General features: G+C 46.9%; 1 protein-coding gene across 2 annotated transcripts in view; it reads right to left on the bottom strand.

The window, feature by feature from the left end:
* Window positions 1–24,920, bottom strand: part of MLKL (mixed lineage kinase domain like pseudokinase) — an 888,605-nt gene that overhangs the window by 335,956 nt on the left and 527,729 nt on the right. For both annotated transcript variants that reach the window (XM_078670353.1, XM_078670354.1), the window contains exon 6: window positions 23,089–23,224. In XM_078670353.1, the coding sequence (XP_078526479.1) occupies window positions 23,089–23,224 (136 nt within the window). The remainder of the gene's footprint in view (window positions 1–23,088; window positions 23,225–24,920) is intronic.

Here is a 24,920-nt window from a genome sequence, read left to right as displayed (position 1 = left end):
GTGTGAGGTTGCAAACCACCCAATAGTAAATCCACGCAATAGCACACAAAAACAACACTACACCAAAGTATAGGAAAATAAGTACTGCTTTATAAAAATAATATCTTTGCTCTTTTGCTTTCAAAATATACAGTTTAAGCACTTTAGTTTGTCATGGAAACATTAACTCCACTTTTACGTTCTAAAACATATTAACAACCAGCATTTCAGGACAATACCTTTAGTCAGGCCTCTTAATCCAAATTGTTAAGTAACACTTAAATTCTATTTGCTCAGGAATACATTTACCGCACTCTACTTTACTCTTCAGAAACTTCCCATCACAGTATTACTTTAAAAGAAACCAAATTAGCTCTTATGTTGAAACAGATAGGCAATATTAATCACATTGATAATTCTATAATCCCCTTCTTGGTTTGATAAAGAAGGATTGGTTAACATCACTTAAACCAGCTTTTCAAATAAGCCCAGATAAGGGTTCCTCAAGGACGCTGCACTCTTAAAGACAGAGTCTATGTTTACTCATTTATGAGGTCCCAATCTATGCCACTAGTTTCTCTTGTGGAAGTCACTTCCCCACATAACTACCTCCTTACTTGCATTCAAGGTGTAATCCTGTAATCCTCCTGCGCCAGAAGGAGGGGGAATAACGAAAGCGAGGGGCTCGAGGAACCGAGGCTGAAGAGGCTCTCTCGCCTCAGAAGACTCCTCGGTGCCCCCCCAGCTCAGGCCGATTCCTCAATGCGGCACTTGCGCAGGAAACAACAAGGGCAGATACCACGATGCCCCCCAGGCCCCTACCAGGCCTCTTAATTCCCCCTCCCTGCTCGGGCCAGCTCCTCAGTGTGGCGCTCGAGCGGGAAGAGAAGGCAGATCACTCGGCAGTTGGAAGAAGCACCCCCGGCGCCTCTCCTCAGCCGCTGGTCGGCGAAGACACTCCTTTTGCGGGCATGAGCGGAAGCGCTCGTTGATGCCGCCGCCTACTGCGTCTCCTCGAAGAAAGGACGCTTCCCACGCCGATCCCAGCCGGCGCCGCCTCCCAGAGAGCGGCGGTTCCACAGGGCCTGCGCGAAGGAGCAGTGTCTCCTCATTAGAGGTCGCGCACTCGCGCAGCACCTTCCCTTGCTCTCCTCACGTTACCAGCGAGTTTAGCGCTATTCTGGCACTGCTCTACAAGCGCTGGCTTGGGGGTCGATTTACACAGCCTCACTCTGCTTCCGCCCCTCCGCAGGATGGCTCCTCTCCACAGCAGGTCTCTGCCCCAGCCAGTAAGTGATGAATTTGGGAGGAGGGGGGGAGAAAGGTCCTGCCACCAAGGAAAGTCACGGCAGCCAGTGGCAGGATACAGATGGCTACTGCCACTGGGGGGGGGGGTCACAAGATTTACCCCTACCTCTACTGAACACTGCTCAAGAAGAGCCTCTCTCTGCTGGGCAGAGGACTACACACCGCAGTCTCCTTTTCCTTTGACACCCCGCTATTCCTAAGCTAGGGGTTAGTCAGGCGCCCAGGGTCTCCCTTAATCTTCCACAGCGGAGACAAGACAAGAAACCCACAGGAGAGGTAGAGAAGTGGAATAATTTGGCTGCTTCCCAATCCAGGAGTTCAACCCTTACACTAGTCTCCCCCCACCTGCCAGGATAGCCTGTCCTCCAGCTGACTCTCTTAGGTAGACAAAATGGCTGCCCCGCATTCCGCCTTATATAGGCTGCCCCCTCAGTGGTCCAGAATGGACCAGAAGGTTCTGGAACGCCCTATACTAGTCTATGGACAAGTTCTAGGCTTGGCAGTTAGGGCAGTTGGTAGCCACCATTTTGTGGTTCCAACTTTTCCTGTCAAAACAGGCCTCTGGGCCTGAGGTGAAAGACTATGAGAGGAAAAAGAACACCTATCCCCTTGGCCAACTCCTATAAAAACTAGTAGACACAAAAATTAGTAAGGGTATGAGGGGCAAAAAGGGGACAAAATAAATAATAATTTGGAGGGACTACGCAAAAAAACCAGACAGGTCTAACATACCGCATATGCCATCAGGCATGATCCACCAGCAGGATGCAGGAGACTATGAGGCCCAGCAGCCTCTGAGTCATTCTCACCAAAATCCGGGACAGAGGCTAAAACATCAGTATCGCAGCCCGAATATCCCAGACTCGCTGCTCAGGAGGATAGGCCTGAAACTGCACCGGTCCCAGCATCGCTCCAATGAAAGGGAGTATCCGAGAGGATATCCGAGAGGAAATCAGGTGTGACTTCGGTACGCTGATAGTGAACCCCAGTGAATTCAGGAGGTCCACTGTAGTCTGGCGTGGGACACGACAGCCTAGGGCAAGCCCGCCTTCAACAGCCAGTTGTCACAATAGGGGAAGACTGGAACCCCTTCTCTGCACAGATGACGTGTGACCACCGTCATCACCTTTGTGAACACCTGAAGGGCGTTGTTAAGGCCAGAGGGGAGCACTGTGAATTGAAAGTGCATGTGATACACCATGAACCGTAAGTAAGTCTTTGAACAGGCAGTACAATGATATGGAAAGAAGTGTCCTGCAAGTCCAAAGCTACCATCTAGTCTCCTGGGTCGAGGGCAGAAAGGACATGGACCAAAGTGAGCATCTTGAACTTCTCTTCCAGAGGAAGTTGAGGGCCCGGACATCTAGAATAGGACGCAGGCCTTTGTCCTTTTAGGGCACCAGAAAGTAGTGGGAATAACAACCCTGACCTACTTCTGGCACAGGGACAATCTCTATGCCTCCCATAGCCAAGAGTGCCAAAACTTCCTTGCGGAGAAGTGCCAAATGATCTAGCAAAATGTGGCTGTAAGAAGGTGGAATGGAAGAAGGGGTAGTTTCGAAGGGGAGGAAGTAGCCCCTTTAGATTATTTGCAGAACACACCTGTCCGACGTGATGGACTGCCAACGGAGGAGGTGATGGCAAATCCTGCCGCGACCGGCTGATGATGGGCCTGAAACATCTGACTAGGAAGGTTTGGAGGCAGCGGCAGGGGGGTAAATGGTGGTTTGGTCCGCATGCTGGCTCCCTGATCTGCGGGTACACTGGGCCCCACGACCATGCAGACACTGGACTGCTTGCATGTACCTGTGGCTGGGCTGGACAGGACATTGCTCAGCGTCCCTTCCATAGCCACGAAAGGGACAAAATGCAGATTGAGGTGGACGGGTGGCTACTGTGAGGCCCAAAGATCTGGACGCAGCCCAAGAATCCTTAAAGCGCTCAAGACAGTGTCTGCTTTGTCGCCAAAAAGACAAGTGCCATTAAAGGGCATGTCCATCAAAGTTGATTGGACATTCCCAGAGAAGCCAGAAGTCCTCAACCAGGCGTCTGAGTGCTACCGACATTGCAATCATTCTGCTCACTGAGTCTGTGGTATCCAGTCCACACTGTATGGTGAATTTGGCTGCAACTCTCCCAACAGCAACTGCCTGGGAGAGAACGGCCCAGGCCTCTTCTGGGCACTGAGTCAGCACCTACGTGACCGTATCCCAGATGGTATTAGAGCACCGGCCCAAGAGGCAAGATGTATTTAGTGTCCACAATGCCAAGCTGGAGGAAGAAAACATCCTCTCCCCAAGATGATCCAGCTTCTTGGACTCACTATCTGGGGGAGCAGAAGGGAATGCGCCCTTTGAAGATGAGGCATGGACCACCAAGCTCTCAGGGGAGGGATGTTGCATCAGGAACACTGTGTCGCCCGGAGCAGGGCGGTGGCTGCGGGCGATTGTCCTGTCCACACGAGCCCCTGAGCAGTGCTTGACCAAGTGTCCAGATTGAAAACAGTAAGGGCTTTGCTAAACAGCAAGAGGGGTTCGGACGTGGAAGCCGTAGGCTCAAGCACCTCTGTCAAGAGGTTAGACCTGACTGCCCCAGAAGAGAACTCAAGGTCAAGAACCTCGGCTGGCTTTCTCACAACCACAGCATTGTAAGTTCCCTCCTCTGTAGCCACAGTAGGGGGAGAAAGCAAGCCAGTGTCAGGAGAAGTGTCCAGGCCACTGGCATCACCCAGGTCCATCTGCCAGTCCGGTTCAACAAGCTGGTCAGTTAAAGGGTCCAGTGGCCCCTCCCATTCATCTTGACCTCCTTTTGGCCCAAAATGAATGCCAGGAATGAACACAGAAACAAAAGTTCCTTCTGGCATTGGAACCGATGTTGAGCGACATTGGTCCGGCCCCATGCCCACTTCGGTGATGAGGATGAGGTAGGCGCAGTCCGGGGGAACGATCGACGATGTCGGGATACATTGGAGAAGGATGAGTAGGATCATCCTGTGTCAATCTGGATCCGATACCGGATTTATAAGGGCCCTCTGGAGTTTGGGCCGAAGCCGCCAGCGTGAAAGGCCTAGGGCCACCGCCTGACTCCACGGGGCCCAAAGGCACATCAGCGGAGCGGGCATGCCCAAAAAATTAGTTACAAGGCCTCATAAAATGTATGGATTTGGGCACAAGACACCCTGGCATCTGAAAGGCGGAGAGGTGCAGTGTGGTCTCAGCAGCCTACTCTGGAGATGGAGCTTTTGAGCGACTACGCTCGGAGTCCCACGCTGCAATGGTCGATGAACGGGGAGAATTCAAAGAACGCCTCTGTTTCTTTTACTTCTTCTTGTCTTTCCCTGATTTAACCGAAGATCTACCCGACAACTTTGAGTGCGACGAGGAGTGTGAGCTCCGCGACCATCCTCAAGACCTTCCCCTTGAACTAGAATGGGAGCGACACGTAGCAGAGTGCCTGGATTTCAATACCTTTCGGGACCGCTCCTCCAAAGCCTTTGGGTTCTTGGCCCAGCACTCAGAGCATGACTTGAGGTAGGGTGAATGCTCCAGACATCAGAGGCACACGAAGTGCTGATCTGTAATGGACATCACCCGGTGATAGGAGCCACAGGGCTTGAAGCCCGTCCGACGTTGGGACATTATCGACACACCAGGTATCAACGACTCAGGAAAAATGTCGACAAAAAGTTGGAAAAGACTAGACAAAAAATGGCTAAGTGGTAGCTCTCTTCGGATTTGCGCTTATGCTGGTACAGAAATAGTCAGAACTGGTGTCAGCGTGCATGGACGGCATCTATATAGGTCCAGCAACGTCATTTCGGTGCCCACGACACCAACAATGGACAGGGAGCTCACCGACACCACCTAATGACACGCAGGGGAATTGCTGCCGAAAAATTTCCAGATCCAGACTGATGTCTGGGAGAAATTCTAAGGTAAAGAATCTACAACTAATAGACTCCATCATCTGAATTTCAGTTTTGTTTTAATCAATTTCTATATGGATGATTTTTCTGTAAGAAATAATTAAATTTTTCATACATGTTTTGACTTCATGGAAGAGCTGGCTTTAAATGAAGACCATAGCCTGGTGCTGGCAGGGGGTGTCAATACAAAGTTGCGAGACACATACTCGGCACCGAAAGTGTAAGATTTTGTATAACCCCCTGTTGGCACATAATTTCTGCAATGTTTTAGAGTGGGCAGGACCCTCTAAACCCAATATATATACGTATACATGAAGGGGTTGCAGTACTATGATTATATTTTTGCTTCAAGGAAATTGACCAAATACATCATGGAGGGGTCTATGCAAGATAGTACACATAGCAATCATAACCCATTGGCCATTTCTTTTATAACTCTATTAGTGTTGTGTAGTTCCCGCTAATCTGTCGAACCTGCATGTTTGATGGGCAACATAAACTTTGGGTGAGGTGCCTAGACTGATTCTGGGCACCACCGGAGAATGATGGTCTAGCGAATAGCTAGCTCACAGTGCCTCCATGAGCCAACCTAACCATCAGGGAGCGAATCGTTTCTCCGAACCACTGAACATGACAACCCTGACCCCCCGACCCCCCCCCCCCAGGTAAAGAATCTGCAACTAATAGACTCCATCATCTGAATTTCAGTTTTGTTTTAATCAATTTCTATATGGATGATTTTTTGTTAAGAAATAATTAAATGTTTCATACATGTTTTAACTTCATGGAAGAGCTGGCTTTAGGTGAAGACCTTAGCCTGGTGCTGGCAGGGGGTGTCAATACAAAGTTGCGAGACATATACTCGGCACCCAAAGTGTAAGATTTTGTATAACCCCCTGTTGGCACAGAATTTCTGCAATATTTTAGAGTGGGCAGGACCCTCTAAACCCAATATATCTACGTACACAGGAAGGGGTTGCAGTACTATGATTATATTTTTGTTTCAAGGAAATTGACCAAATACATCTTGGAGGGGTCTATACAAGATAGTACACATAGCAATCATAACCCATTGGTCACTTCTTTTATAACTCTATTAGTGTTGTGTATTTCCCGCTAATCTGTAGGACCTGCATGTTTGTTGGACAACAGAAACTTTGGGTGAGGTGCCTAGACTGATTAGCTAGCTCACAGTGCCTCCATGAGCCAACCTAACCGTCAGGGAGCGAATCGTTTCTCCGAACCACTTAACATGACAACCCTGACCCCCCCCCCCCGGGATCGTGGAAACAGATCAGAACTTTTCACTCACTCACTCGTGTTTACTAGTGCTAAGAGTAGTATACAGAATACACAGTAGGGCATTTTCCATTTTGTGAGAAGCTAGCCTGGTATATGATGTCCACTAATGTCCACCTTTGATGCAGATGTCCATTAATGTCCGCCTTTGATGCAGAGCCCACGGAGTCCGGAGAAGCTCAGGATCTGCAGACTTATTTGTGGTGCCTGCGAATGCAGGGGAGTGACTCCTTCACTCCAAGGGAGATTACTTCGGTAGTCCTTGATGCTTCACAGGCCTTGGAAGATTCCTGTATGATGCACAGGCACAGACGATGCAGCAGACTGGAAGGAAGACGAAGTCCAGCCCAAACAAAGTCCAGAGTGCCCAGATGGTAGAAGTGCAGTGGTTTCAGTTCTGAATCTTATCCCATGACGTATCTAGGGACTTACACCCAGGTAAGCCCTTAAGTATCCTAAGCAGAGGGTTGGGAAGATTCAGGGGACCCTCCTAGGGGAGGGTCTGGACAGGGGGGGGTTACTTTCATGTCCTTTGTCTAGTTTCATGCCAGAGTGGGAGCCAACGGCTCCCAGGACTGGTTTGAACTGGACTATGCACAGGAACACCAAATGTCCCCCTCATGCAGACTTTCAGGCACTGGAAAGCGCACCCACCCAGCCCGAATACACTAAATCCTGTCTGGGAGGTGGTCACCCCTCCCTGTGACAGGATGCCTATTGTTCTACCTTCCCCTGATCGAGCTTGGCTCAGCAGCAGGAGGGCAGAAATGTCTCTCTGGTCGGCAGCAACCATTTTGTGCTGCCCGGGACTAGAAGGCTGGTACCGGAAACACTGAGAGCTTAAGGAAGGGCTCTTCCACTGCATGGAATCATACCTCCCACACAGTTTACGGTTTGGGAGGTATGATTCCAACATGTTTGATACCAACCATGATAGGATTCGTTGCTGCTGCATGAGATGGTAATCGCGCAATTACGCGGTGCCCCTCTATATAGTACATGGCTGCTTCACTGACAACCCGGGAGAATAAACTCTGTAGGCTGCAGGGGTGTCCTGCTCATGCAGGGGCACCCTCTCACTTAGAACCAAGCACCCTGCCTTTAGGATTGTAAAGGCCTGCTATAGGGGTGACTTATAGGTTTTAAGTGCAGTGACCCTTAGATATAGTAACCCTATATCTTTAGTAAGTGGTGCATGCACCAACTTACACAGGCTGCAATGGCAAGCCTGTAGTTCCATTTTGAGTTGTCTCTGATGTTTGCCATAATACATGTTGCAGCCCATGGGAGACCTCTGGGGTACCTATGCCCTGGGTACATGGGTACCATATACTAGGGACTGACAAGGGTACCCCAGTATCCAATCTGGGATGTACCTAAGTACTGAGCATAACAATTTAGGGAGAAAGCAGATAGACTGGTGTCCTGGTTAGCAGGATCCCAGTCAGACTAGACAAAAACAGCATCACATCACGCACAAAGTGGGGGTAACCATAAGAAGCAGATCCTACAAATCTATTTATTGAACCTTTATTCTTCAATACATGTGCTGCGATAATCATTAGACAAAAGCAAATGGAAGTGATTACAAGCACCAAGAGCGTAAATAGATACAGTTCTACCACGGTGCTAATACAGTGCACATAAGTAGGCATATAAACAAGGCAGTAATCTGGCGTACTCCTACTATGCAAACCCCTACTCTAAGTGTACCTAGAGTGTGTGTAGGCATGAAGCCAAGTATCCCCCACGGGATGATCCAACCCTTTTACCTGGCAGGAGAGAATGTAAGAGCCCATCTTGGTCATGAACTGGACATCCCCTCACAGAGATGTCAGACCGCTGCGTGGTGAAGTCTCAGCATTCAAGGACTCTCAGTGTCAGTTGAAGTGCCTTCTCTGCTACTCTATCGGGATGCTCATTATTTATAATAGAAAGCAGTTTCTGTGCGAGGGCGTAGGAGCTCTGCCCTTTTTACTTTCAGAATCAGAATCAAAATAAAAGCAATATTAAAATGGATTTAAAAACAAAAAAACTGGTAACACTCTTAAACAATCTTCCTGTGGAGCTGTTGCATACTGCCACTCACTGTGCTGCTTATTGCTGTGATGTCAGTGATGCTTTTCATAACCATTCTGCCCTTGGGCGGGCCCAAATTTAAGAGTATTTGCCGGGCTGTCGTTCCTACAGCCCTGAGGCATGTGAGGCATGTGAGGTCATCAGCTCGGCAAAACATAGCCTTGAGGACCAGCAGTCTCCACCCCCTAATGACGTTGGGGTAAAGTTACCCCCGGGAGCTTCAGGCTGAAGCCTTGTAGCGCAAGCACCTTTACGTCAGTGAGAGAGTGGAGAGTATGGCCACCACACGGGACGAGTTGGGAAAGGGTGGGAGTAGAGCCTGCAGGCTGATAGGAAAATAAAAAAACAAGTCTGCACAGTTTGTCATCAGGCTTTTGAAGACTGCACAGTCTCGAGGTGTCTGCTTCCCATGCTGCAGTTAATGCAGGACGTCATTTCTAACAGCAGACTCATGGAAAAGATGGTGCATGTGTCTGTACAAAGCAGTCAGCATTGCCTAGTTTGAAGCTTCCCTCCAGGTCAGATGGAGTCCCATGGCTTCCAACTCTGAGAGTGGACCACCAGGTGATATAAATAAATAAATAAAAACTATGCATCTGGGCCTGGTGTATTCAGTTAGTAGTAATACACGTGGTGTGAGGCCTGTTAAAATGAGTACCTATTTTGTTGCTTGATTGTTATCTCTGTACTGCCTGAAGGGTTTTGAAAAACAGCAGCTATTTTTATGGGACTGTCTGTGTGTACTTTGTAGAGCTGTTCAATGAGCATGTGAGTTAAAATTATTTTTAGATCTCGCCTATGCCACGCGCATGCGCTGTATAGGAGGAGACCTTCAGGAATTGATTCGCTTTTTCTGCCAAAAAACTTGCACGCTTTGCATTGCTTTTAATGGCAACGCGTGCACGTTTGGCGATTCCCTTGCAGGAGCGAGCTTTGAAACCATCTGCTTGTAATTAACTTTCAAACAGATGGTGCCCCTGCTCGCTCCCGCAAGGGAAACGCTGTGTGGGCTCATTTTGTCGCAGCTTGTTCCACTCCGTACTGCGGTTTTAGTGTCACTTTTAGCTGATCTTTGGTCGGCGTCCTTTGAACTCAGCATCTCCTGCTCGCTACAAGATTGCTGTGCTTTATCTACTTTTATTTACATTGCTGAGGATGAGCACTTCCCAGCAGTGTTTCGGTTTTGTTTAATTTTTAACGCTCACCCGCTCCACGATTATCTTGCTCCATTTTATTTATTTTAATGGTAAGGATGGAGCAGGTTATCCATTTTTAAAACGTATTTGCGTTATGAACCTTCCCAGTAATTTTGACAGGATATGAAAAGACAAACAAATGCAATACCGGTATTTTTAAAGTTGACACACGTTTCTGAGGTGCAGGTAAGTAACAACATTCTGAAAACTGCTCCGTGGCCTTTGCGCGCTTGCTTTCTTCAGCTGGTCATTTCACTGTGCTTGAGAATGCGGCTTGAAATACCCCAGCAGGATGACTAAATAAATGGGACTAGCCAAGTTACGCCCCGTAAAGTCTGCTGATGCATATTGAGTGTACTGTGGTTAGGAAATTAGAGCCACAATGCCTCTGGAACAAATCGTTTATCACCTGCTGCATCTGCTAGTCACATTTATTCTCCACAAGTTTTAAGTGATTGAGGAACAATTTTTATGTTGCAAATACAATTGTGAACATAGAACTATAAGCCCCCTTCAAGGCTTATCTTGCAGCCCAGCAGCAGGAACACTCTACACAACAAGAGCAAGGGCTGGTGCCAACAGGTGTGGGCTAGAGCACTGCTTTATAATGTAAGCAAAACCTGCGTTTCAACAGATTGCTTGTGCGCAGCCACTGGCCAGTGTGGCAATAGGAATTGTTGGTGAGATGGAGGGACAGGGTGATACTCAGGCAGCATCATTGGTGGCAAAGATTGACATAGGCCAGATTTGTGTAACTCATAAATTGTGATGCTTACATGTGACCTATTGTGCAGCTAAGAGGACAACTGTGAACTTTCATGTAAGTTTAACCAAGTCGCCATATCATTGGGCTCAGTGCATTGCTTTGTTTTTGCTTAAAATGCTAAATAAAGTTTTTTTTTAAAACTAGAACTATAAGCTGTAGGAAAATGCTCGAAGTATAAATTGCTTAGTTTTTGGTGAGTCTCAGCACATGTTTTTTTTATCTTGCCATCACCATTTGTTAACTAGAGTTCAGTTTTTTTCTGCTTTTTCGAAACGATGTTAACTGAAGCACTATGCTCGACATTGCAGTGTTTCCTGAACAGGTCCTGATGTTTGCTTAGCCCGGAATGCAGGGCATCATAAAAAGCAGAACGCAAGCCCTTAGAAGCATAGCTTTTTCTAATGCTACTTGATGCTGATGTAGTTTTCAGCAGTATTGTTTTATTCTGATAAAATATTCAACTGCGTCATGGGTATAGCATTGGCATAGCCAATAGATCTCGCCTTTGGGACCTTAAAAGTGTTTAGCCAAAGGCAAGACCTATTGGCTATGCCAATGCTTGTTTAAATTGTCAGTGAGACCCAGGACATAAATTAAATATTGGGAAGATCCAAGACGCAGAATAAGGATAAAATAAATGGTACGCTGCTTGAAGTCCCTCAGGGTTCGACCTTGAGCCAGCTGCTTTTTAACATCTATCTGACTCCACTGATCTCCCTGGCCGAAGAGCTGGGTGCTAAAATTATGGCCCATGCCGTTGACACTCGGCTTCTGTTTACCAGGAACGGCCCTGTTCTATGTACGAAAATGGCACAAAGCTGCCTAGCTGCCGTATTCACATGGCTGGCACGGGTCAAACTCAAATGTAACGAGGGGAAATCAGAGATCCTACTATACGGCCAGTTTCCCCCTTCCTTTACTGAAACCTTGTGGCCCTCTGATTTCCCCCGCCCACTCTCTGAGGGCAGTCCGGCTAAGAACCTGGGAATCTGGTTTGGGGAGGATCTCAGGTTCTCGGAGCACATTAAGAAACTAACGGGTGTCTGCTTTGGTACTCTTAAATCCTTAAGCAGATTTTTCCCTCTACTCCCTCAACCAGCCAAGGAAATGGTGGCTCGGGCGCTTATCATATACCGCCTGCATTATGCTAATGCGCTTTTTCTTGGCATACCCGGATTTCTGGTCAATAAACTGCAATTTATCCAAAACGCGGCAGCCAGACTCTTATTCAACATCTCTAAGCGATCAAGTATTAGATCACACTTGCGTGATCTTCACTGGCTACCCGTGGCCCAGCGGGTGCAGTTCAAGGCCCTCATTCTAACCCACAGAGCCTTGCATGACTCCGGTCCCTCCTACATAAGGAAAAGGTGGCTTTCTATACACGCAGGAGATCTTTACGATCTGCTTCCCATAGGCTGATGACCACCCCTCACTTTCGTCGCTCTAGGATGGGCGGCCAGTCTCTTTCAGTCAAAGTAGCCTCCCTATGGAATGCCCTTCCTGTCGTGCTGCGTCACACCCAGGATTTCCAGCATTTCAAGAAGCTTCTCGAAACTCACCTTTTTAACCAGGCCTATTAATTCTTGTTCTAGCCACAGGTTGCTACCTCATCGCGCCAGGATACTCAAGAGTAATTATGCGCGTAACAAATTCTATATAACATAACATATAACAAAGTAGTAAGCTGCTAGTTGTCTGCCTCAGGGAAGAGTACTCAAACTACTATTGTGTAAAAAAAAGGCTTTAAAACAAAACTTAAGTGAGCATAATTACTCGCAGTGTTTGGGAAGAACCTTGGTCGTCACAGGGTGTGTGTCCTGGAGAGGTCGCTGGCACCAGAGCGAGGAGAATGCACTGGTCTTGGAATTTCCTACAAGGTAGACTGACTTAAAGCTGCCGCACTTAAGCAGTTTCTGGGTGAATTCAAATTGCACTCTTTAATAAATCAACAAGGAGTTAAAGGAAGCTGGTGATGGCATGTAGGTTCTTGAAACATTTGCCACAGAGACTGCTGTGATGATATTTTACTGTGTGTTGTGTGCCCTCTGAACCTATGCACCTTGATCAGGTTTTCAGGTTTTTAATGTCTTTATTTCAATAATAAAATCATAAAAGACAAAAATAAAAAACATTACAAAACATAATGAGCATATTATACATTTTAAAGCTAAGACAGATTATTACATTTTGTTAGTTATACAAGACAAATATAAACACGGGACTAAAAAGCAAAGTTTAGCAAGAATTTTTTAACTTAGTAAAATCTTGCATGGTACAATTAAGATGGATTCCTTCTAGCCCTAATTGCCCATGCCCAACCTAAGAATTTGGCCAAGCATATCACAAAAATTTCCGAGGTGTTAGTTTTCAACATCCAGATTGCCTCGGAAGACCTTCTACAGGAAAGACATTTGAACAGGGGTTTTAGCCATGTGGAACGGGGCTCAGAATACTGCGGACAGGCAAACAATAGATGACCTTCTGTTTCTTTTTGGTCTGGGCACCAGCTACAGAAACTAGAGGAGGTTTTGCCCCAGGATGAAGTAAATGAATTCAAAGGTAAGGCACCCACGCGAAACTGATGATAAAGTTTCTTGTCCAGTGGTCTGGTGATGATGTCCCAGTAAGACTCACGGGAGGGGTCTAGCTTAAAGCTTAAGAATCGTCCCGTGAGGTTACCAGAGCTGGAAACAGTTACCAAAGAATGGCGGGTTGAAGCCCAAAATAGTTCTTTGAATTCTTTTTTTGATGGAAAAGTGTTGGTGCTTGGGGAGACCCACAGATGTTTGAGACCCATGTCGTGCAGGCTCTTTTTCACCGAACGAAGCCAAGGGATTCGTTCTGAGCCCCCCATGGACCTCACCTCTGCTAACTCCTTAGCAAATAATGTGAGATCCGGGCAGGTCCATAAGCGCCTCCAAGTAGCCACTACTCGGAATCTCGCCATGTCTGTGATTGGTTGGCAACCCATATCATGACAAAGGGGTATCGATGGGGAAGACTGTGGTAACCCTACCAAATTCCGTAAAAATGTGCACTGGATTTTATAAAGACTGGAGAGGTCCATATATCCCCATAGCTCAGCCCCATAGAGTATGGCAGCATTTATTTTGGTGTCATAAATTCTCAGGGCGGGGATGACCCGTTTAGTAATAGATTTCTTCTGCTCGCGCAGAAGACAGCCAGTCAATTGGGCAAATTTTAAGTGCTGCGTCGCGGTTTGATCTTTCCACGACAGACGGCGGTCCAAAGTGACCCCCAAATAAGTCATAGTTTCAACTTGTTCCAGGTTGACCCCGCTCATTTGAACGTTACTGCGTATGATGTTGTTCCTGGTTAAAACCATGAACTTGGTTTTACCCACATTTACCTGGAGGTCATTTTTCGCACAAAACTCCTCAAAACGGTTCAGGGCCCGCTGTAGGCCTGCCCGGGTCTTGGATAGGAGTAGGGTGTCGTCGGCGAAAATAAGCATGGGGAATTTGGTCCCTGCCAAGGTCGGGGCATCAGTATGGGTGGCCGAGAAGAATTTTACAACTTGATCTATAAAAAGCAGGAAGAGAGTGGGCGCGAGGACGCACCCCTGACGAACTCCTCGGGTTACAGGGAAGGAATCCGTATGTTGTCCCTGTGCTCCCCACCTTACCCTAGCATAGTTCTCTTCGTGCAATCTAATAATCAGCTCCAGTAGTGCTCCAGGCATTCCCAATTCCCTCAGTACCTGCCTCAATTTACCCCTGGGTACCAGATCGAAGGCTGACTTCAGATCTATAAATGCGGCAAAGATGGTACCACCGCCTAGCAAGACCACCTTCCAGAAGATCATACAGAATCGGAGCACCTGATCAGTGGTGCTCGTACCAGTTCTAAAGCCCGCCTGCATGGGAGATAGTATGTTTTCGGTGTCCATCCACCCCTGCACTCTGGCCAAGATCATACGGGCAATGACTTTTTGGAGGCAGTCGATTAAGCTAATCGGGCGATAATTGCCCGGATTAGATCTGTCTCCTTTTTTATATATAGGAAGAATCTCGGCCCCCTTCCATGTTTTGGGAATACAAGCCCCCTTTGCTATAGTATTAGCAATGTTTGTTATATATGGTACCCAAAGAGCAGTGTTTGATTTAAACAGGTCGGCTGGTATTTGGTCCAAACCAGGAGCTTTCCCCCGCTGAGTTAAACCAAGGGCTAATTCTGTCTCGATATTGGAGAAGATCAGAGTTGGTTCGCAGAGGGTCATTACATACAACTTATTCAAAATAGGGGGAGGGTCAATGCCTTCTGAGCTAAATTGAGTGGAGTAATGGGTTATCCAGGCTTCTGGGGACACATGGTTAGTTGGAATACGGGAATCACCATCCTTCCCCCATTTTACTATGTCCCAAAATTTAGTCTGGTTGTTTGACTTGGTGGCCTCCAAAAGATCAGCCCAATAATCATCCTCCCACGCCCTCTTTGCTTCCCACTGTACTCTTTTGTACCGTTTCCTAGCCTCCTTAACATCAAACTTATTTCTAGATTTAACTCTTTCGACTAGGTTGCGGTGAGCCTCCCTACAATCTTTGTTATACCACTTGGCCCGGGTGGCAGGCGGTCGCCCAACACCCCTCTGACATGGTTTGGAGATAAGTAGCTTAAGTTCAGAAAAACATTGATCATGTACGTCCATAATTTTGTTAGGTTCTGAGGTACCCCACCTTATGTCCTTTGGCATCATTTTATCTGATGCGAGCATCACCACTTTTTCTATGTTGGTCTGTATGGTTTCGTCACCTGATATGTTGGACCACTTCAGTCTCCTTCGATCGTTTGATATGGTTACAACCCCAAGCCCCTTATGGTCTGGAGCTTCCAGTCTTACCGCACCATGCACCTTTAGTTTCAAAGACAAGGGATTATGGTCGCTTTCTGGACGGGGGACAATTTCCATATCAACCAACAGACTCCAGAATTCCATTTTTAAAAAGATATAGTCTATGCGACTTTTCCTCATGCCATTGTCAAAAGTAAAATTGGCGCCAAGGTCGGATGGAGTACGGCCGTTTGCAGCCCTAAAACCCCAGGTGAGACAAAAAGCAGTCCAATTCAGGGCAGCCTCCGTTGCTTTGACCGGATTGCTGATCATTCAATCCGGTATATTCCAAGTAGCATCCTCTTCATGCCCCCAGCTGTCCCCTGCTGAATAGAGCGGCTCAATGGTGCAGTTTAAGTCGCCGGCTAGGAGGATCAGTGTTCCTTTGTTCCACCCTGCCAAAAGATTGTCCAGAACACCCACCATCGGCGGGCAACGACCACCAGGGAGACCACGGGAGTAGATGTTAATAATGAGCATGTCCTGACCACCTTCCTTGCTCAGCCCAATTGCCAAGATGTCGGGTTGATCGACATAAAGTTCGGTGGTTGTGTATCCCCAGTCCTGTTTGACCCATGTTATCAAACCCCCTGAAGCACGCCCTTTGTTACTCTTAGTTGCGGGTTTGAAAAAGTTTATAAAACCAGCTCTATGTGTATGTGCAGTTGCCCAGGTTTCTTGCAATAGTACTGCGTCATATTTATCGATAAACTCCAGCCAATCCTCAGAGTCTATATGAGCCTTCACTCCAGCGACATTCCAAGACACAATATTAAAGGTTGCTGTGGTGGGTTCAGCGTGATTATTACCTAAATGGACCGGGGAGGGGGGGAAGGTGCGGATGGTACTTTTGGGCATATTTCTGACCCCTTTTTCTTCTATACAGATTTTTTGCACACTTTCCCCCTCAGCCAGGACCCTCGTTTTTACCTTTTTAAGTGGCATGAGCTGATTACCCAACACAAGTGTCGCACGTTTAAAGGGAGTATGTACTTCTTCCCCGGTGTCAGTGGTAGAGTTAATGAGTGTGGTTGGAGAACACAGTCAATCTACCAGCTCCAAATCAGACAGTGCTCCAAAGTGGTTAAAAAGTAGGGGGTACTCTTGTAAGTGGGGTGTTCTAGGCCCTCTAAACCTCCCATCACTGACTCTCCACTGGTGTGGGCCTATAGAATGGTTAGTATGTGAATGAGGGTAAAAATAAGCGAGGTCCAAAGTCTGGACGTCGCCCTGCCGGGCAAATCTTGCTTTTCGTCGTATTAGGTTGACCACCCAGGGGTCTTTGAAAGATATCAGGATACAGTCCCCTTCCAGGTCTTTAGTGCCCTTACCCACCCAGTCTACTCTCCTTACATATAGGATTTCTGTAGGGGATGATGGAGGTAGGGGGCGATTTTTATTTAGCCAGTAAATTACTTTGTTCCGCAATTCCCCTTGGGTCTCCTTAATACCATCCCGTAGGGGAGGTACACCAGTTAAAACTATGGTATATTGGGACGCTTCTGGGGGTAGATTGACTCGGGGAGTGGGGCGCAACTTTTGTTTACCCACAGGCTGAGTCCTAGGGGATTGGGGATTAGTGGTACCCCTACTGGGTGGTTGAACTGGGGTAGTGTTAGAATGTTTTGCCATGCCTTTAAAAAGTGACTGGGTCGTTTTAGCTGAGTTAGATTTGATTGGGTTTATCTCCCTTGGTGGATTATTTGGGAGACCTCTACTAGCATTGGTTATAATGGCATTGGACTTTTCCCCTAGTATGGGTTTGTTAGTATTGGTAGTTGACCCTAGCGGTGCCGGCTTGGTTACCTGGGTCGCAGAGAAATTATCTGCTGACTGTTTTTGACCCTGGTTCGGTTTACGAGCCCCCACCCCGGGGCTAGTTGTTGATAAGTTTTTCAATAAGCCCAAATTAGTGTTTACTACTGTTTCTAGTGCGTCGATTTTAGCGGTCATCAACCTTGTTCGTTCCAGGACCGGGAGCAAAATGGTCTTTAGCATAGCCTCGATTTTGACCAACAAAGTATCGTCACTATTGAGGCATGTAGGACAGGGATTAGATGACCCCGAGGGAGCTAAAGATGGACAGTACACAATTGGAAAACCTTGGGGTGGTTGGGGTGGATTACTCACACTACTGGTGTCGTTCAATTTGGGCTGTTTAAGATCTTTATCCCCCTGGGGACTTGAGATGTATTTTCGCTTCCGGGATATCGGTTTTGGGCTTGTTTTGGTCAACTCAAACATATTAGGTGGAATGGAATCAAAAGATTGGGGTGAGTTGACCAAACTGTGTTCATCATCCCCTGCATTTTGGCTTACATCCCCGACCCCTGGCTGATTAACATTTGGTATCTGGGCGTGATAGTTTGGGGAAGGATGACGGTTAACCCCATCTCCATCCATATGGACTATTGCCTCAGTCTCAATGGTAGAAATGCAATTAAAAGCTGCATGAGAGACAGGGCTTTTGGCTAAAGCTAAGGTACCCAATGAAGAGCGCTTTCCAGTGACTAAATCAAGAGATAGCCTTTGTTCCACCATTTCTATTTCTTTTTCCAATATTCCAGTGGCCCTGGTGATAAAGGCGTCCAGTGGGCCCGAGACTACACCCTTAGATGTTTGTATATGAACTAAGCGTTCTTTCCCTGATCTCAGTGGCATGGTTAGGTATTAAATGAGTAGATAAATGTTTTCACTATACTTTTGATGCTGTATGACCCCCTCCCTTGTGAAGGCAGTTAATACAAAATACCTTTTTTTACACCTTGCAAATTGATAGGTCTAAAGAAATTTTTAACAGGGGTCCAGGCCCAACCCAACCTTGTCCGACCACGGACGGCCACAGACGGTCCCGGGCTTTTCCCGGCGCCCCCCCGGCGCCCTCCCGCGCGCTCCCGCGTAGCGGGGTTTACGGCTTCTTTAAGTAGCTCACTAATAGATGGTCTAGCGGGTGGGCGGGGCCGGCAGGGAGAGCAGCCCAGCTGGTCCCAAGGGCGCGCAGGGACTCCTGGTCCTTGGAGTCCCTGCAAATGCTCGCAGCCCTGCCGGTTACCAACAGAGCACCCCTGATGATCCTTCCAGCTGACGCCTGTGTCAGGGGACGATGCGGGACCCGCGCAGCGGGTCCGGCGAGGTCCCGAAGTGCCGAGTCTGGCAGGAGAAGGTAGAAAAAGCTCCAAGAGGCGCTGTATCCACGAGCAGCGCGATGATGCACCTTGATCACTGCGTGGCTTCACAGATGGGATCTGTTCTTGCTGAAAAATGTGGAATTAGGGGCCTTAAGGGTCTGAAGTTCTTAGCATCAGTATCAGTTTCTTATAACAGCTGCCAGTCCCAACATTTCACTTCAGCCACTGGTGTCAGCCACACTCACTCCCCACCAAAATGCTGTGGTCAAGGCTACTTGCCCATTCAATATATGGCCTCTTTGTTGGAAATGTGGATGACCCAATGATGTTGGAATTGTAATTGTCGGTTTTCTGGACACAGGCAGGAATTTTAGCTAATTTGTAGTCTTAGAAAGTGTTGTTTAATATATTTGTATTTGTTCCTCATAATTAGCATTCACTGTTGACTCCTGGACAGGAGGCAGGAGCGTGTCTCTCTTGAATGTACAGTTCCTTTACATTTCTAGTGCTCCAGACTCATCGTGCGGGTACCTTCAGCTGATTTCATTGAGAAACATAATCAGTCTCCTTGGATGCCATGTGCGCTTTTTGTGTGGGCAGATCAGCACACCAGTTTGTGAATGCAAGTTGTGTGCGCGTGTTCAAATAAAAAAATACTTTTTTTATTTAGCTCTGTGTGCTACATTTTTGCTGAGCCTAAGCAACAGGCGTGCTTTCACTATAAACTATTGTCTAAGCATACTCAGTGTATATTTGGCAGGTTATGTAAGCATGCGGTATGTTTACATGCCCACTTGTTCAGCATATTACATTCAGTACTAGCTTGTAGAGAATTGTCCCAGAGTATATATTATGACAATGCTATCTGTATTCAGAATAATATACGTATAAACTTAGTTTAGTCCGCAGGCACATACCTTGGGTGTATGGTATATTGGTGTGTGAGCTGTGCATGAGTGCAGTATAATATGCAAACACAAGGAGATGATGGGCGGAGTGCTGAAACTTTTCAGACACTCACCCCCCGTCACAGATCGTGGTTGAATACATCATCGTTCTTTAGCTCACTTTGCCATCCCAGTTCAGACCCAGCCAAATGCAAATCAGTCTTGACCCTGTGCCTCATGGTACCAGTCCAGCCTGAACTGCCAAGCTAGGTCTTCCCTGGATAGGAAACAGGCATCCTGGGACCGGTTTAGGAGTAACACCCCTCATCAACCAGGCTGGCTTGAATCCAGTGGCAAAGTGAGCAAGGGACCCACATCTGGGCATACCCTGCCAACTTAGGGCGAAACCGGTGAACACTTGAGGGACACTGGTGAGACCAAAGGAGAGCACAGCAAACTGAAAAGGCTCCTCTCCCAACACGAACCGGGGAAACGGCCACTACAACGAGGCCGTTTCAACTAAAACCATAACCACGCATGCATTACAACGCATGCGTGGTTACAACGACAGCCTTTACCACGCATACTTTTACTACGCAGTACGTAGTAAAGGCATGTGTGGTAAAGGCTACAAATAAAAAAGGGGGGGTTTGGGGGGGCTAGCCCCCCCCAAAAAAAAACACTAACCTGTAAAGAAGATGTGCAGGAAATCGGCGGCGCAGGGGAAGGAAACGGCCGTTTTTTTTTTAACGTATGACGTCACCACGGAAAAAACGTGGAGAAGGAAAAGCGTGACAATAGTGTTCCGTTGTAACGCATGCGTGGTAAAGGCATGCGTTACAACGGAGTTCGTTGTAATATCATACAACCCACGAACCGTAGGTAGTGTTGCTAGGTTGGCAGGACAGGTATTTGGAAATGGGCATCCTTCAGGTCCAGTGCTACCATCCAGCCTTCAGAGTCGAGGGCAGAAAATCCTGGGTCAGGGTAGACATTTTGAATTTCTCTTTCCGGAGGAAGCTCTCATGAGGGAAGAGGTCTGAAATAAGACTTGATGGGGCATTGTCCCTAACCGTGAGATCGGTTGGTGCCATGAGTTCAGAAAAAGGTGAGGAACCCTGGGGCTGAAGGGTTGTGTGTGTGATGCCCCAACCAAAACCATGGGAAGATTGAGCAGGTTAATGTGGTGGGTGCGGTGGAGCAGAGAAGCCCAAGGAGCATGCTGTGTCCCTGCTAGCTTTAAAGGTCTTGCAGAGCAGAATCCACTTTATCCCCAAAAAGCATAGCCCCTTCGAAGGGCATGTCCATGAGGGATAACTGAAATCACTGTAGAAACCCTCTGGATCTCATCTATGTATGGCAACAGATGGCTACACATGGAAGCAATAGACCGACCTATGGAATCTGTGGAGTCTAGGTCGCAAGAGACAGTGAATTTAGCTGCATCACATTCACTCTTGATAGCTGTTCAGGACAGGACGCCGGTCATCAGGGATGCTGGGGAGGATCTGAGCCACAGTGTTCCAGTTAGTGTAAGAGTGAGAGCTGCAGTGGAAGGTGGCAATCACTCAGTCAATGGCCAAGCTCGTAGAAGAAAATATCCTCTTCACAAAGGTTTCCATTCTTTTTGACTGTCTGGCAGAGTATTTGGGAAGGCATTTGGGTCTGTTTTGCAGGTGGAACCTTGCACCACCAAGCTCTCAGGCAAAGTGTGTTGAGTCAAGAAGTTAGGACCGCTCATCAATTTCATCCCAATTGTCATCAGAATCCCTACCAAATAAAGATTGTAAAGTATGGGGTTTGTCTTGAGGAACCAGGATGTTAAATGGTTCCGGGGGGACAAGCAAAGGCTGCATCTCCATGGGCACCAAGAATGGTGTTGGCATTGGCGAGGTGTTCCGGGAACCGGTGTGGATCAGAGCTGGAGGCAGAGTCAGTGCGGGCGCCAGGTGAGGCCCAGTGATGGGTTCAGTTTATGTAGCAGGCTGCAGTAAATGATGTCGTTTCTAGAGGTTGCTTGAATCAGGCACAAGTCTTTTCTGCAGTAGGCTGCAGTACCTTGTACTGCTACTAGAGGTCACATGCTTCAGATGCAGGCCCTTAATGTAACCTTGCTATGGTACCGTGCAAAGATACTGGAGAGCTCTTAAGTCAGACACACAAGCCCTTACACTGAGGAGCAGGCTGCAGCACCGTAGGCACTTATTAGAGACCCTACATTTATCACATTTGCTCTGTTCAAACGTCTCAAGATACGAGAGATGTTTGAACAGAGCAAATGCCCTTGAATGCCTGCTTTTGTTGAATAGGGAAGGAACAAATGGCAAAACATGCAACTGGGCTCTTGCTTTCGGTAGGGCTGGTGACAGAGAGGACATGGCTTCAACATACATTTGCATATTCATTTTCCCAAGTCTAATTTTGTTGTTTGTCTTCTATATCCAAAATAAATATGGCAGCGCTGGATTATGATGGCGATAGAGATTATCAAGGCTATGGGAGCATCTCTAGTATGTTCTAATAGTCACCAATATGTTCTAGAAGCCACATTGATATTGGTGTGAAGTGTCAGTCACTTGTTGGTAGTAAAAAATACCTCTAGTCTAGAACAGCTCTTTAGCTGTTTCCGGAAGGTTTATTGGGCAGAGTGTGAAAGCAGAGTGCCCATCAAGGTCCAGGCAAGGAAGGCAAGTCAGGGTAGGGTGATATGAAACATCTCAAACTGATGACAGCGACCGAGGGAGAATGGCACATGATAGTGGACTGGGGTGAGGGCGACTAGGACAGTGAATACAGACAATGATAGGGGTGAAGTGGAGTGAGGAAGATGTTTAAAACTACTTCTTGAAGCACATCCCAAAAACCTTATGGGATCAGTAATGGGTCAAAGTCACGTTCCTCACAATAAGATGGGCTTGGTGAACAGTCTATGAAAAAAGCACACCGCAAAAAATTCATGAGGGCAAGTAGCTGAAGGGAATGACGCAAAGCCCACTCTTTCTTTCTCTTTACAGTTATTCTTAGTCTACTGTTTTATGTATTCATGACATGAGCTGCCAAGACCACAAAAAGACTTGCAAATCTGCTTTTGCAAGGAACGCTTCGCAGTGTAGTGAAATGCATATGATTAATACCACTCAAGATGTGATGGTAGTCATCATGTGTAACTGTTTGTATGCTTAAAATCCTAGCCAATGTTTATAGAGCATAAACCCCACCCAAAGGCAACAGAGCGCTCGCTATATTTGAGCACCAGAATACATTACACAAGGTTAAATTCTTGTTTTTTGTACGCAAGATTTGCCCAGAATCACCGGCTCTTGAGCAGACTTCAGGACTTGATCCGGGTTCCCCAGTTCTAAGGTCATCAGCTCAGGCTGAGAAGCCACATCTACCCTGGAGATTCCTTTGCTGTTGGTAAAATGTTTGTGACTCTGTTTACACCTAGGTATGCTAGCTTGAGAAAGTATTTTGCTTGCCTAAGGTTGTTCCGATCTTAGGTTAGGTAGAAAGGGGGCCAAATAAGTCTGAAATGAGACATTGTAAATCGTGTCAACGGCAGGGCATTCCAGTCTTTGACTAGGTACCTCTGCTTGCCACCCCCTTATCTCTTCTGCAGAATGACCACGAGTGTCTGAGGCATGTAAAGGCGTCAGGGGGTACTACCTGTAGAGGGCGCGGGCAGCATCCAGAGCCATGCGCTTGCGAGTATCCCAGGGCAGCTCCGCCTCCTTCTCCAGCACACTGCGCAGAGTCCCCTTCTCACAGTACTCCATGACAATGGAGAACACAGGACGCACACCTGGCAGGAGACAAAGAAGACGTGCAGTGAGCCGACACCCCCACCACAGTCCCTCCTAACGAGTCCAAGCACCTGGAGCTCTCTCGAACCAAGTAATGACCTAAACATAGGTCCCTAGGAGTAAGTTGATCCTGCCTTGACTGTTTGAAACAAGCAGCCATGTTCTCCATCCCCCCTCCCTTCAATACCCCCATACATTCTCTCAAGAAGCAGGCAAACATTTTATTACAGACTCGTGCCAGCAGACACAGGAGTTCCCAAGAAGGACTTTTTAACCAGAGGCAATGAACAGGAGTCTGGAACGCGATCACTAAATATTGATCCAAACCGACTACATACAGCCTATTCATATATTGTTTGGTTTAAGAGACAGGTGGGTATGTGCCATGAATGGTTTCCTATTAATTTGAGGAAGAAAGACTTAAGTATGGTGTTTCATTGTACAAATACTGATCGCGTGACCAAGCCACACACCCCAGTGCCAGTGAAGTTACAGTAGAATATGCAGCTGGTTAAAACTAGTTTCTCTGAGGAGAGTCAGTCATGGAAATTGTGTGAGCTGAGGAGAAGGCAGTTCCTGCACTAAGGTGCTACCCATGACTCCTCCTGCTTAATATGGGAGGGGTAACAGAAACATCATCACTGCCCACGCAGTTGGGCCACTGCTTAGCAACATTAATCTTCACTGGTGACAGATGTGCCTTTTCTTTCAAGTGCTTCATCAAGATCCACTGGACAGATGCTGCTGTCTCCTTTACTCACTGGTGACTGGTAGCCTTAGGACAGACATTGGGGTTGAAACAGCTTTCAGACTGGGGGTGTGGTCACATCACTCAACTCAAAGAGGTTGTGAACATTCTAAGTGTCACACAATGAACAAGTGTAGCAAATGAGCCGTGCCCATTCAGCATGAGAGTATTATGTACCTGGTAGTGGCATTTGGAGCACATTTTTGCAAAAATATTATTAAAGCATGGTGAGGTAGCACTCTGTCATTAACAGACAGTGTATTCTGCATTGAAATGGCCACTCATTTTGCAAAGACATACAGTTTTACCGATTAAATTATATAGTGCACAAATGCTTAGATTTCATTGAACAGGTGATTTGCGCATCACCAACTAAAGTGTCTTGATTTTTTTTTGATCCAATTAAAATCTTTGTCTCGGTCACACTTCAGGATTACCACATAAACACTTCATTTGCACCTTCCTGACTGCTGATGCATTTTGAATATTCTGTACAGTTCAGTCATAGGTATTTAAATCTAGTTTCAAGTTTATTTTTATTTTATGTTGCGTAACTCCGGAGAGATCCACATAAAACTTTATCCAAATACATAAATTCACAGAAATGTGAATAAAATATGCATATGTGCAAATGTGTACCCTAAAGTGTATTAAAACCCACCATCACATTAAAAGAATCGAAAAAATAAAACACATATTAAAAGATTTCATAGCACATGACAAAAACCTTGTATCTAAAAGGTGACTGGCGCCTCTAGTGCAAAATGTACAGGTCTATTAGCTACAATAATCATTAGCTACAACAAAGGAGGAGTGCAAAACAAATTGAAAGAGCAGGGTTCCGGCTTCGGTCTCACTTTTATCATCCGTTTCATTCAAACCAGAATATTGTTAATACAATTTAAAAAAACACTTTAAAAAGTTAAAGACTCTGTAACAGGACATTT

The sequence above is a fragment of the Lissotriton helveticus genome, chromosome 12 (assembly GCF_964261635.1).
Source record: "Lissotriton helveticus chromosome 12, aLisHel1.1, whole genome shotgun sequence".
Classification (NCBI taxonomy): Eukaryota; Metazoa; Chordata; class Amphibia; order Caudata; family Salamandridae; genus Lissotriton; species Lissotriton helveticus.
Note: the sequence above shows the minus strand (reverse complement) of the source record. Positions and strands in the feature narration are given on the sequence as shown.